The sequence below is a fragment of the Acanthisitta chloris genome, unplaced genomic scaffold (genome assembly GCF_000695815.1).
Source record: "Acanthisitta chloris isolate BGI_N310 unplaced genomic scaffold, ASM69581v1 scaffold30477, whole genome shotgun sequence".
NCBI classification, from domain to species: domain Eukaryota; kingdom Metazoa; phylum Chordata; class Aves; order Passeriformes; family Acanthisittidae; genus Acanthisitta; species Acanthisitta chloris.
Genome location: NW_008682559.1, coordinates 9741 through 23901, shown reverse-complemented (window position 1 = coordinate 23901; position 14161 = coordinate 9741). Strand labels below are relative to the sequence as shown.

General features: G+C 48.7%; 1 protein-coding gene across 1 annotated transcript in view; it reads left to right on the top strand.

Annotated features, from left to right (window-relative positions):
- Positions 1-412: 412 nt before the first annotated feature.
- Positions 413-14161, top strand: part of LOC103805908 (tuberin-like) — a gene marked incomplete at its 5' end in the record, with an annotated part of 19131 nt that continues 5382 nt past the window's right edge. Inside the window, 10 exons of the mRNA XM_009078574.1 lie at positions 413-507; positions 2980-3108; positions 5055-5219; positions 6027-6179; positions 6300-6412; positions 6968-7189; positions 7883-8098; positions 10108-10176; positions 12199-12359; positions 13185-13675. Coding sequence (XP_009076822.1) covers positions 413-507; positions 2980-3108; positions 5055-5219; positions 6027-6179; positions 6300-6412; positions 6968-7189; positions 7883-8098; positions 10108-10176; positions 12199-12359; positions 13185-13675 — 1814 coding nt within the window. The remainder of the gene's footprint in view (positions 508-2979; positions 3109-5054; positions 5220-6026; positions 6180-6299; positions 6413-6967; positions 7190-7882; positions 8099-10107; positions 10177-12198; positions 12360-13184; positions 13676-14161) is intronic.

Here is a 14161-nt window from a genome sequence, read left to right as displayed (position 1 = left end):
TCTGTAAGGTCCATTCCAACCCTTAAATTCTGTGATTCTATGATCATGGCAACTAGACCATGGCACTAGGTGCCGTATCCATTCTGTCCTTGAACACCTCCACCACCTCCCTGGGCAGTTCATTCCAGTGTCTAATCACACTTTCTGTAAAGAAATTCCTCCTAATGTCCAATCTAAACTTCTCCTGGTGCAGCTTATGTCTATCCTCTTGTCTTGTCACTTGCTACCTGGGAGAAGAGGCTGAGCCCCACCTGGCTACAACCTCCTGTCAGGTAGTTATAGGTCCTGTTTGAAGCTAGAAAAATTCTTTTCTTGTCACCATCTCTTTAAAAACTGCCTGTGAGCTCATGTGTTGGTTGAAGACCTTCATCTGCCTGTTGTAGCCACTCACACTGTCCCTGGTTGTCCCCAGGGGCTGCGCTCCAACGTCCTCCTGTCCTTCGATGACACCCCCGAGAAGGACAGCTTCAGGGCCCGCAGCACAAGCCTCAACGAGAGGCCAAAAAGGTAACTTCTCTTTGACCCCAGCAGGGTCCTGTGTCCCTTGGTCTCATGCTCACACCCTTCCCTGTGTTTGTCTGGAGGAGGCTGAGTCTGGTCCTCTCAAATCCCACAGTGCAGCAAGCAAGCAAAGTAAACCTCTTTAGGTCAGGGGTTGGGCAGAGAAGAACAGGTTGGTAGGGAGATGAAATCAAACCAAGCTGACAGTCTGGTGGGACAGATTGAGGCATCACTAGGTGTCCTGCAGCCTTTGCAGGGAGGTGTGAGGCTTTTTGGAGTGAATTCCTGAGAACCAACAGTTCTTTCAGGTTGATGTGTGTCAGTACGGAAATAACAGAGAAGGGCAATACCAGAAGTATCAGAATCCCGCGTTCACATGGATGATGTTAATTCTTTTTGATAATTGGTTTGTAATGACTAATTTTAAATGACTGCAGAGAAATGGTTGTGATTAGCAACCTAGATAAATGAGAGAGTCAGTGCTGTGTTATTCCACAGTGTTCTCTGCCAGGTCGTGCACTGGCTGACACACAGCTGCCTTCTGGGTGTCTTGATCCCTGGATTTTTGGCTCTTGAAGCCATCATGTCAGTCTTAAAGTCTTTAGAAGTCAGAGCTTGTCTTGCCAGCAATCTTTCCAAGGAACATTTGCCAGGGCAGGGAAGTACTCCTTGGAAGGCATTCAGGGTGTCTCCACCATCCTTTTACCTGAATTGGTTCACTTCACTTGCTTCAGTGTTATGAGCAGTGAGCACACAGCGGCATCTGAACCCTGGGGAAAGTGCCTCTACTTTACCTGCAAGGCTCAGGGAGCGTCTTGCAATGAAGAAACACCATCCCTGCCCCAATGCTGCTGCTGTAAACCCTGTGTTGTGCTTCATTCTCCCATCTCCTCCTCTTTCATTCAGAAGCCTGGAAGAGAAGCCTTTTGACACACTCATCTCTCCAATTAGAATTTCAACTAATCCTTTTTTTGTTCCTCCCCATCCCAAAAAACCCTGTTGAACTCTCCCAGGTTGGAATACTACTGTATCTAAAGGCCTTTGCTGGATCACTGTGCAGAGAAATCTCTGCTGAGGAGTGTGGGCTGTGCTCAGGCAGTAGCCTGAAACACAGGAATGGCAGGATGCCACTGCCCCTGGGAATGGCTGAGCTTGGATTCTGGCCAGGGGAGAAAGGAAATGGCTTGGAGCAGATATCTGTTTCTTGCTTGAGAAACGTCTCTGCTTGGTTTTTACTCCTTAAGCCTAAAGAATAAGTGTTTCCATGCCCTAGTGAGGTGCTGGGTGATCCAAGAGATGATGATCCCAGTGGTTCCCAGGGTTGCTGGATGTCTTGGTGTTGGTGTCCACAGCACATCTCTAGCTGTGGCCAAAAGTGATGTGTCAGAGGTTGTTGGGAGAAGAACACATGAACTCTGTTCCCTCCAGGTGGCAGTCTGAGATGTGCTAACTCACTGACCGGAGAATGGCAAAGAAATTGTGTTTAGAAACATCCAGAAGGGTTAACTCAGTGTCTGCATTTAAACATGGGGCTGGGAAGTGCTGGGCCAGCTGTTGTGTCCAAATGAGAGCTGAGCCAGGCTTGCAGCTCAGCTGTGACTAATTGAAGTGCCTCTTAGCTCTTAATTGCTGCCATCTCCCACATGTGGTTGGCACCTGCCAGTGTGAACACTAATTTCCTCTCTGCTCCAGTTGAAAGTCAAGTGGATTATCTAGAGCCACTGGAATTAGCTGGTTTGGCAGAGAAGCATCACACAGCAACAGCCAAGGGGATGTTTGTTGTTGTGCAGGGTGAGAAAGGCCTTGTGTAGGTGGGCTGAGTGTCCCCAGTGCCAGCTAAGCTGTCCCCAGCTGAGACCTCTGAGAGGCTCTGGGTTTGTTGTGATGGGGGTAGAAACCTCTGAGAGGCCTTGGATGTCTTGTGATTGGGGTAGAAACTCAGATTTTTTTTGCCAGGCCTTACAAAGACAGAGGTGAGTGACATGTTCCTGTGTCTCCTAGAAAAACTTGCTCCTACCTGGCATATGCTAAGCATTTTAGGTCCTATGGAAATAGTCAGTTGTGCTGAATAGGTGAATTGGGGCAGCACAAGAGATGTTTGAGCCGCACAAAACCTTCTCAGCCTTGAGGAGTTTGTGCTCACTGAGCCCTGGGGTGCTCCTGCCTGGTGGAACAGTGCAGTATTCCAACTCTCATCCCAGCCAGCTTTTGTTTTTCTTTTTAACTTGTACTAATTTCATTTTTTTTTTTGTAGCACATTTAAAATTTTGTTTTCCAAAATGTGGTTTGTCTTTTTTGAATGCTTCCAGCTCTGCTTGTTTGTCTGTTTTAATTTGTTTTGTTTCCCTTTTTCTTTTGGCATTTGTTTGGTTTCCCATCAATTGACCCTGTGACTGTGACCTTTCAACCTACATCCCTACAATGATTTCCTCCCTTCCTGTGACCTCTTTTGGGGCTTGGTGCTTCTCCACCTAGTAGTTTAAGACTAGCCAAAAATGCCAAGCAAGGCTTGAATAACTCTCCTCCAGTGAAAGAGCTGAAAGAACCCTCTGCAGTTGATGCCTTCCGGTCCCGCAGCATCAGTGTGTCTGAACATGTGGTTCGCAGGTAGAGGCACTTTAAGTGGGGACAATCCAAGGGCAACTTGGACATTTTGCTGCAGGGGTGGGTGGAAGAAGGGGGGATATGCATGGGGTGCTTGCATGACTTTGGTAGCCAATCAAAAGCTGCTCAGAGGGTTTGGGAAGGTCTCGCAGGGCTCCCGTGGCTTCCCAACTCCAGGTTTGGGCTGTCACGTCACACCCTGTGTGTGGTTACTTAGCCATGCTCTCTGATGCTTGAGCAACAAAAAAGTCGGTTTTCAAAGTAAAGGTGGTGAAGGGGGAATATCCAAACGAATCCCACCAAAAAAACACACAGAAAGAAAGGAAAAAGTTTGCATTCTGTGCCAGTGAGTCCTGCACAACTCACTGAAGCTTGAGCCTGCCAAGCAGTGACTTGTTCCACTCCTTGTCCCAGGAGAGGCTTTAGAAGCTCTGCGAAGTTATGTAGAGCTTCTCCCAGCCTAGGAGGAATAGTTCCGGCCTCAGTCTAGGGTCTGTTCTCTGATGGAAGTATCCTGATTTAAAGCATGATGCCATGAAAACCTGGATTTGCGTGTCCCTAGGGCAGGGAAGGGGGTGCTCAGTGCTTGTGAAGCTGTTGTTTTCCTGACTAAAGAAAACAGGCTTTGATTTCAGGCATTGATTTGATTGATTGACAAGATCTGATCCCATGAAAGATGAAATATTTGATGCCAGGTTTTCTGGCAGTATTTTATCTGGTATTTCTGGATCACTTCCCTTTAAACTGCTGTCTCTGATGTGTTGATTTCAAGCCTGAACCTGAAGATTTGTGCCTTGATCTGTAAGGATTATTGGCAGTGGAACTTGATTTTCTGGGTTTTGATTTTTAACTACAATTAAAAGGTTTTTGGGGGAAAGAGACTGAAGTGACTGAATTGCAAATATAATCCTGGCACTTCATTTTATGGAATTGTTCCCTGTGAGGGCACTGAGGCACTGGTACGGGTTGCCCAGAGAAGCTGTGGCTGCTTCATCCCTGGAAGAGTTCCAGGCCAGTTTGGATGGGGTTTGGAGCAACCTGGGCTAGTGCAAGGTGTCTCTGCCCATGGCAGTGGATGGAACAAGGTGATCTTCAAGGTCTCTTAGAACCCAAACCATTCCGTGATCCCCTGATATCCTCATTAATCATTGGGTGATTTTCTTCTCCTGTATTTATATGTAAATGGTAGCAACTATAGCTCAGATAATTACCCTTAATGATGCCAAAAAAGCTGTCATGTCAGAAAAACTTTGACTGTATCTCAGCTGAGTTTGTATCACAATGGTACGAGGAGTTGTCTTCATCAAACATTGCAGTCCAGCCTGCACTGAAGTTGTTTCAATTGCCACCTTGGCTGGTTTGAAGGCAGATTTGTCCCTAGACTTGTGCCAATTTCCTGTCCAGAGTGCAATTCTTTTTCTATTTCAAGTTAAATTAGGTTTTACATAGCTATTGGATTTGGAGGGGAAAAAAACAATATATGGAAGAGATGCAACAGAGAAAAAAAGCAAAGCACAGGATCATGAAGTCAAGTCTGGAGTGCCCCAACTCCTGGCTCATGGGCAACATGCTTCCTGGGAAACTGGTGCTGGTTATGGGATGCTTGTCCTCACCATAGATTAGTCAACTCAAAGCATGGTGCTGCCTCTCACTACTTGCTTGGTGCACTTGCCCATGGGCCACCAACCTCAGAGAGCACTGGCCTGGTCAGTTGACTGACAGCTAAATGTTTCTCAGTCTCTGCAAATCAAACACACTTTGTGCAACAACAAATCTGTGAAGCACAACATGAGGCTGACCCAAAACTCTGCTATCCCTGGCCTTGGTGCCTTGGTACCTCTCTGAGCTGGCACATGCATGTGTGGCAGGTCCTGCATCCTTCTGTCTGCTGGGTGTCAGGGACAAGCACTGTGCAATGTGATCTGTCAGTTGGGAATCTTCTCTTCCAGTCGGATCCAAACCTCCATCACCAGCTCCAGCCTGGGCTCTGCAGATGAGAATTCAATGGCTCAGGCTGATGACAACCTAAAGAATCTGCACCTGGAGCTCACGGAGACCTGCCTGGACATGATGGCTCGATATGTCTTCTCCAACTTCACTGCAGTGCCTAAGAGGTACAGGGGCAGCGGGTGCCCAGGGGGAGAGGGTTGGTTTGAAGTTGTTTTCACTTCATGAGTGGAGAATCCCCCTGGCGTGGTGAGATCATGGCAGGTTCAAGCTCCGAGGCCTTTCCTCACTGATCAAATCTGCCTTGGCAAGAGAGGAGGTTAGATGAGAGAAGCCTGGAGAAGAGAAGGCTCGAGGGAGACCTCAGAGCCCCTTCCAGTGCCGAAAGGAGTTCCAAGAGAGCTGCAGGAGGGACTTTGAACAAGGGATGGAGTGACAGAACAAGGGGGAAGGGCTTCCCAGTGCCAGAGGGCAGGTTAGATGGGGTATTGGGAAGAGATCCTCCCTGTGAGGGTGGTGAAGCACTGACACAGGTTGCCCAGAGCAGCACTTCCAGCACATCCCTGGAAGTGTGCCAGGCCAGGTTGAATGGAGCTTGGAGGAACCTGGGCTAGTGGAAGGTGTCCTGCACATGGATGGAACAGGATGGGCTTTAAGGTCCTTCCAACCCAAACCATTATGTGGTTCTCTCAAGTCCATTGGAGACAAACAGCCTTTGCCTCAGCCTCAAAGTATCTGAAGGAGATGCCTTGAAGGCATGAAGATCTGGAATCTCTGTTCCTTGGCCTTGCTGGATCATCACAGTCTGCTGCAGAAGCTCATCCATTATTCTGATGGATAACATGGATGTTGCCAACCAAGGGCTGTGGTACCTGTGTAAAGAAGGAAATCAGGCAGTATCTCCTGCTTGGATAATGAGATCAGCTCTGTTCTCTACCTCCTGAGAAGCGTCTTCATCACCGATGTGTTTGCAGGTCTCCTGTGGGTGAGTTCCTGTTGGCTGGAGGAAGGACCAAGACATGGCTGGTTGGTAACAAACTGGTGACCATCACTACAAGTGTTGGAACAGGGACAAGGTCCTTGCTTGGCCTGGACTCTGGAGAGTTCCAGAGCACCACAGAATCAAGGTAGGTTTTGCTCCCATTTCTATACCTTTCCCCCTAACAAAGTCCCTGGTTTAAGTTCCAGTCACTTTGTGACATGGCTGATTCCTCTCTCAGCACCCCCAATATCTCCTTTTCCCCCAGCTCAGACCCTGTTTTGCAAGTGAGGCAGACAAAAGAAGCCCCAGCCAAGCTGGAATCTCAGCCTGGGCAGCAAGTTTGCAGGAGCTCTCGCAGCAGAGTTCGATCCATGTCGGGTGAGTTCCTACCCTGAACTCTTATCCCGTTCCTGGCTCCGTCTCCCAGGTTTCAGTGTCCAGGTTTCCACTGAAGAGTCCTGAGTCTAGGCTGATGTGAGAAACTGGACCTGCTGGTGTTTAACAGCAGGCAGGTAGCAGCAGCTATTGGCTTCAGGTGTGGTGATGCTCCTCTCGCTTCCCTCTCCTTGCAGAGAGCTTTGATGAGCTTATAAGTTGGATTATAAGAACCACATGGAAGGTAAAAGTCCTTTGGGTTCCTGTAGTGAACTGGCAGCTATGCACCACCCAGCTGCTTTCACCCTCCCCCATGGTGGGATGGGGGAGAGAAGTGGAAGAGGAAAAGTAAGAAAACCTGTGGGTTGATGGAAGAGCCATTTCATAATTGAAATGAAATAATAGTAACTATAATAATTGTCATGAAAAGGAGAATAAAATCCTGGGCAGTTCCAAACGTTGTGTATGTAGCTGCTAGAGGAGCATTAAAGCTTTATATGGAGATATTTGGGGGATAACTAAGCTTGGCTCTCCCTTGCTTTGTGTCTGCCTTGCCAGGTGGCCATGCCTTACGTGTTGGTGCCTTGGACAGCTCAGCCTCCCATTTCCCCAGTGGCTCAGCTTCCCACGGGGCACAGGGTGCTCCTGCCCCTGCAGCTCGCTCAGAGAAGACTAATCCTGCTCCACAGACACCTCTCCAGAAAGAAAAGGCAAACTTGGCTGCCTATGTCCCTCTGCTGACACAGGGCTGGGCAGAGATCCTGGTGCGCAGACCCACAGGTGAGGACCTGAGTGTGGAGGGAGATCTTTGGCTGGCTAAGAAACTGGAGCCTGGGTGAAGTGGAAAATCTATATTTGGTTGTAAATGGATCTCTTTATTGATTACTACCTCTTGAAACTATAGAGCCACGAAATGGTTTGGGTTGGAGGGACCTTAAAGCCCATCCAGTCCCATCCCCTGCTATGGGCAGGGACACCTTCCACTAGCACAGGTTGTTCCAGCCCCATCCAACCTGGCCTGGAACACTTCCAGAGATAGAGCAGCCACAGCTCTGAGCAGCTGCACAGTTGTGTTTGCTGTTAGGGAAAGGAATAAGGACATGTTCAAGGTCAAAATTCTTGAACACTGTTATGTTCCACAATAGAACAGGAATTATCTGTTTCAGCTGAACGTGCTTCATGGGGAAATAACTGACCTGATACCATTAATTAAACTGAGTGTTTTGGATGCCTTTTGGGAATCTGCTGTGGTAATGAGTTAGCAGGGATGAGTTTTGAAGAGCTTGGGGTGAAGTGCAGAGCACTGGGAGTAGAAAATCAATCAAGTGATTCTGCCAACAGCAGAAGAACTGAGGACTTGGTCCATTTACACTTCTGTCTGCAAATTTCAACCCAATTTGTGCTTTTACAATGTGAGTTGTAAACTTCCTGGAGTTGGGAGCACTCAGCATCCTTCCCTGATTCTCTCTCCAGGTAACACCAGCTGGCTGATGAGCCTGGAGAACCCTCTGAGCCCATTCTCCTCAGACATCAACAACATGCCCCTGCAGGAGCTCTCCAATGCCCTGATGGCTGCAGAGCGCTTCAAGGAGCACCGGGAAACGGCTCTCTACAAATCCCTGTCCGTCCCCTCCTCCAGTTTACCCACAGGGACAGCCAAACCCTCCCTCCTGCAGCGCTCCAACACAGGTGAGAGCTGCCAGGCAGCAGCTGTGTCCCACAGGGCTCTCTCCAGCCTCCTTAAAACCTGTTAAGCTATTGCAGGTCTTCTAGAAGAGCTGGGAGCATGAGGGGTAACAGCAATGAGAAAGGGAAGCAGTTCTTTTCCCTAGAAGCTGGCAGGGAAAATTCCCTTCCTCCTTGCTCCTGCTGTTCCGTGGGGGAAGTGCTGCTCTTTCTGAAAGAGGAGTGATGGAGCTGCTTTGGAGGAGTTGTGTGTTTCATGTGTTTCCCAAATGAAAATTACCAAAGTCCTGGAGCTGTTCCCTCTTCCACTGTTTTGGGGCTGATCTGGACATCCCACTTGTAGCTGGATCTGTCCATGCAGTGTTTCCATTGCCATTTGTCTTCAGTCTGGGAGTCTGTGTTGGGCACTCAGAGCTGCAAGTTCGTAGGGGAATGGCCTGGTCCACACCTTGCCCCAGGATCAGCCAGTTCCCACTGGCTGTTAGAGCAGGAGAGAGCAGAGTGCAAATCCTGATGGATTTATTGCTCTGGAAAGGACTTTTCAGCCTCTGTTTGAACCACTTGAGTTTCTCTTGCTGGTTCTGTTTTAATACAGTGGCCAAGGCTTTGCACTTTTATTTTGGTGCTAGTTCCGTGGCTGAAAAGTTGTTAATGTTGGGAGATTAGTGCTGACCAACAGCTCTTAAAGCTGTCTGTAATCCCTGCTCAGAGCTCTTATCACTGCTAGCCAGCACTGAGGCTCTGAGCACTGCTGGCACCAGCACAGTTGACAAGGCTTTGCTGGGGAGCAGTGGGATGGATTGGGTGGAAATCTGGTCAAAATGCCACTTTTCAGGCCAGTTTTAAGCAGGGCAGGGAGTGATTTTAGGAGTTCAGGATGTATAAACACAAAATTGGAGTAAAAAAATCACATGATCACCTTTAAAAACTCAGCTGAGTTCTGAGTTCTAGGTGATGAGGGTTCAGGCTGGAGAAGAGAAGGTTGTGTGGAGACTTCATAGTAGCCTTGCAGTATTGAAGGGGCTACAGGGGAGACAGAGAGGGACTCTGTGTTAGGAAATGCAGTGATAGGACAAGGGGTAACAGGTTCAAGTTGAAGGAGGAGAAATTTAGGCTAGATCTTAGGCAGAAGTTTTCCCTGTGAGGCTGGTGAGACACTGGCCCAGGTTGCCCAGGGAGGCTGTGGCTGCCCCAGCCCTGGCAGTGTTCACAGCCAGGTTGGATGAGCCTTGAGCAACCTGCTCTGGTGGGAGGTGTCCCTGCCCAGGGCAGGGATTGGGACTAGATCTTCTCTCAGGTCCATTCCAACCTCTGAAATTCTATGATTCTGTCAAAAAGCAAAATAATTCAGTTATTTTCCATCAACACATTCATGGACTCCTACAAATCTGTGGTGTGTAGGAGCTCAGTGGCAGCTGAAAGCAGCACCACCTGAATGCCACTCCTGTGCCAGCCTGGGAGTCATTTTGGCCATGTCCCTGCACACCTCTCCAGCAGACTTGCTGCTGAAGCTGGCTGGGAATGCCTATTTGGAAGAAGCTTTGCTGCCAGACTGTTGCATCCATGTTGTTGTGCCTCTTTAGAGGACAAAACTCTGCAGGTCCTGACCCATATTTCTCCTGCTCAGACTCTTCTGTGGGTTTAGGAATGAGCTGGTGCCAGATGTGTGTAGCTCAGGAGAGGCTCAGCCTGGATTCCTGTGTGTGCTGGGATGTCAGGCAGGAATTGTGTGTTTCCAAACCTCATTCTGCAAAGGGAACACTTGGAGTCTGCACTGTTGGATGTGTTTATGTCTCTTTATTTGTCTGAGACCTTGTTACCCTTGGAATATCCCTTTGGCATCTGGTGAGCTTATCCCAGCTTGTCCTTTCCTTTGTTTCATTTGTTTGTTTGGTTTAAACTAGGCTCTTGGTTACATTTTGAAACTCTGTGCTTTTTAATTTTGGATTTTTGATTTTCATATAGTCTCTCCTTCCTTTTGATGTAGCTGCTCACTTGGTTTCCCTTTGCAGTGGCCTCTTTCTCTTCCATGTACCAGTCCAGTTGTCAAGGGAAGTTGCACAGGAGCATATCCTGGGCAGGTATATTTATATATCTTTAAGGAAAACAACCAACCAACCAGTTTTTGCCATAGAAGAACACCTCTGATTCATAGCAAATGTGTCCCTCATTCCTCATTTCCTCCTTCCATGTCTCCTCTCTGTCCCCAGTCTCATCACTCTCAACAAATGGGATCTTGACTAGCATGAAGAAGTCCAAGCCAGATCCTACATTTGCCAGTGCAGCCAATTGAAGCCACTCTGGGTTGAGCTGGGGTGACTGTGAGGCCTGAGCAGAGTGTCCAGTGCCCTGGCAAAGCCTCTGGGTGCTTTGATTCAGTGAATTCTTCATCTGCAGCTTCATTTTACAATTGGCTTTGTGTTCTGTTCAGTGTCAAAGCTCCTGCTGGTGAGAAGAGCAGGACTAGCTCCCCTGAAATGAAGTGCCATGCTCAGCCCACAGGAATCTCCCAGAATTGGGCACAGAAAGAGAAAAGGAGTTGATATATATCTATTGTAATACATGTACAAAGTTTGACGTGAGCATGGAGCTGCTTGAGTATTTTAAAGGAAAAAAATAACTATCTCAGCAGCAAACCTGCTAAATTCTCCTTTTTTGAGGCTCTGTAATGCCCCAGAATGTTCCTCCACTCGAGTCAAATTGATTTTGTAATGAAGTGGAGAACAAATGACACACCTTGTGAGCACAACACCTGCATTGCTTTGAGAGCTGCAATGCTCTGTGAGCTTCATTAGAGGCTTCAGCTGCCTTCCTGCCTCTTCCCTGCACTGAAAACTCTCTGCAGAGCACTGGAGTGTCCTGAACTGCTGCTGGTTGTGCTCAGAGCCTCTCAAAGCAACATGAAGCTGCTGCAGCTCAGTATTTTGCTGTACTTCTCTCTGCTCCTGTTGTTCTGTCACCCCTAAAAGTGTAATTAGTAATTAGATTGTTGAAATCCACCTGCAGTGTTAGCAGTGGTACCAGAGGGAAGCTTGGGAGCACTGGATCTGTGCAGGTGTGTTCTGGCTTGGACAGCTAACCAGATCAGCACGTTGGGTTTGGTTTCTTTTGGTTTGGTTTGGATGTTTTAGAAGGTTTGTGTGCGCAATGCTAACTCTTAATTGCTTCTTTGGAATAACTTTGGTCCTGAGAGCTGAAATCAATTCAGGGAAAGCTGCTTTAGTGATTTTTTTCTTTGTATTTTGTTTTAACTTTGCTGATTTTCTTTCTTTATTTTGTGTGTGTGTGCTAAGTTTTGGTTTTATTATTATTAGTAGTAGTAGTATTTGGAAAACAAATCTTGGCCTTTCAGATTGGTCTTCCAGTCCCTTGTGTGCATAATGGGAAGCCTCCTGTTCTCCAGCCTTTTCCTCAGGACAAAAAGCAAGGCCAAGAGGAGCCTTTGGGCAGGGTCAGTGCCTGGAGCAGATCCAAGGTTAAATCCTCCATGTAGGCAGAGCTTCCAAGGGGATCTCTGGTCTGTGTGGCTCCATGAACTCTGTCTGAGCAGATGTGTCACTCCTGCTCTCTCCTCCTTCCACATGTTTTGGGCTCAATTGTTTAGCTTCTCCTGAGAAATAGGAAAAATGGCAAACTGCAAGGAAATGGCTCCTAGGAAAATTCTTACCTCCTTCCAGGCCTCAAGGCACAGGAGCGTTGCATTTCAATGCAAGCAAAACTCCCTTTGTTTCACACTTGTACAGACCCGATGTCTTCAGTGAGCATTTAGTGCTAGTCTTGTGCTGTAGTTCCTGTCTGTCCTGGTGACAATGTCCAAGGTCCCATTCCCTCATCCTGTCCCCTGCTTGTCCATCACAGCAATTGGAGAAACTGACTTTGCCCGAGGCAGACAGCCCTTTGCTGTGGGAGTGAGGTGCAAAGGGGAAGCAGGAACAAGTGTGACACGGCAAGAAATACAAGAGCCAGAGAGCCAGAGCACTCCTTCCCCATGGCCTTCCGTTGAGCTCCCGTAGGGAAAAGGCTGGTACTTCAGAGGAGAGGAGGGGGACCTGCCCCTCTGCCCCCTGCCCACGCCTCAGTGCCTCTGCCCTGTGTCTCCATAGAGTCTGCTGTGGTGCTGGAGGAAGGGAATGTGGGGGAGATGGAACTGAAGGAAACTGAATCCCCAGTGGAGTCTCCAGAGAGTGAAGACATGGAGACGTCGTGCTCCGAACACATCCTGAGTGAGGAGAGGTTTGGGAAAGCACAGGAGTCCTACAGCAGGGTAAGGACAACAGAGTGGGAGTGTGTCCTGTGGGGCAGCCACAGGGAGAACTGGCTGGGTCTTCCCTTTGGCATCCTCGGGAAGCGCTCACTAATGACACCAAAACACACACGAAACCATTATTGAGGATTTGGATGGCCTGGAGGGGCTGCAGGGGAAAATCTCTGTTTGATCAGGGTCTTTGATCCACAGTGTATCATGGTATGTGAAGGGGTTGGAATTGAGCCTAGAGATCCAGCCCCAGCCCCTACCCTGGGCAGGGACACCTCCCACCAGAGCAGGTTGCTCAAGGCTTTAGCCAACCTGGCTGTGAACACTGCCAGGGTTGGGGCAGCAACAGCCTCCCTGGGCAGCCTGGGACAGTGTCTCACCACCCTCACAGGGAAAACTTCTTCCTGATGGCTAACCTAAATTTCCCTCTTTCCATTTATCCTCATTAATCCTTGTCCTGCCACTGCAGTTCCTAACATGTTCCACATTGCTTTGTGCTTGGCACCTTCCTGCTCCCCTTTCCCTGGAAGAGTGGGGATGCCTTGAGCATTTCTGGTTTCAGCTTTCATTTTCCCTGTCAGGAGCAGGAAGAAGTTCTTCACCATGAGGGTGCTGAGGCACTGGCACAGGTTGCCCAAAGAGAGCTTGTGGACTCATCCCTGGAAGTGTTGCAGTCCAGGTTAGATGGGGCTTGGAGCAACCTGTGCTAGTGGGACTGGATGGGTTTTAAGGTCCTTCCAACCCAAACCATTCCAGGGGTCTTTAAGGTCCTTCCAGTCCAAACCATTGCATGATTCTATGAAAACTCTTCATCTTTGTTTCTCTCTCTTCAAGTCCTCTTCAACCTCCAGCCAAGAAGATAAATCCATGAAGTCAGAAGACCTGGTAGAGGGTGGAATTCCCATTGGGAGAGAGGATGGCAGGACACTGGAGGAGCTCTCCTTCCAGCCATCCCAACCCCTCAGCAAGTCCAGCTCCTCCCCAGAGCTCCAGACCCTGCAGGAAGTGCTCAAGGATGCCAACGGCAGAGAAGTGCCGAGGAGGCTGAGCTCGGAAGTGAAATCCAAGTCCCAGTCTGGAAACCTGGAAGGGGAAGGGCTGGGCAGCTGGCTGGGCCGGGGGGAGGACCCCAGGGTGATGGGCTCAGGGGGGTTGGATGGCTCTGGAGCTGCCACCTCCCCTCGGTCGCCCTCGGGGCACCGTCCCCGCGGGTACACCATCTCAGACTCGGCCCCGTCGAGGAGAGGGAAGAGGATTGAGAGAGATGCCTTCAAGAGCAGGACAGCAGCTTCCAATGCTGAGAAAGTGCCTGGCATAAACCCGAGGTGGGTGGAGGAGTTGTTGGAAGCACAAGTGTGAGCTCAGAGCTACTGCGCCGTGGGCACTTGAGGGGGCTCTGCAGGTTTGGGGCTCTACAAAACAGCACCTGGTTAAAAACATTAATCACCTGGTTTTAAGGAGCTAATATATCCATGTTGAGCTACCACCAGATGAACTTTGTGATTTAGGAAACAGAACTCCTAAGTGCTGAAAGAAATAGATGAATAGTTTCCTCCTGTTCTTAATCAGTGCTAATTCAAGGTGTGTGGCTTGACTGCAGGTCACCTAGAGTTAATGTTGCTGTGAGCAGGGTGAATTGCTGGGTTTGCATTGCAAGAAATAGAATGTGCAGAATCCTAAGAATGGAAAAATAGATGTAGTTACTGCTTTTTGAACTGGAGATATTGGTAGGTGCCCAAAATTGCATGATGAGATAATTTTTCTCTTACTGAGGTGAAATGGAAATGTCTGCAGTCATGTGTCTGTAGCCT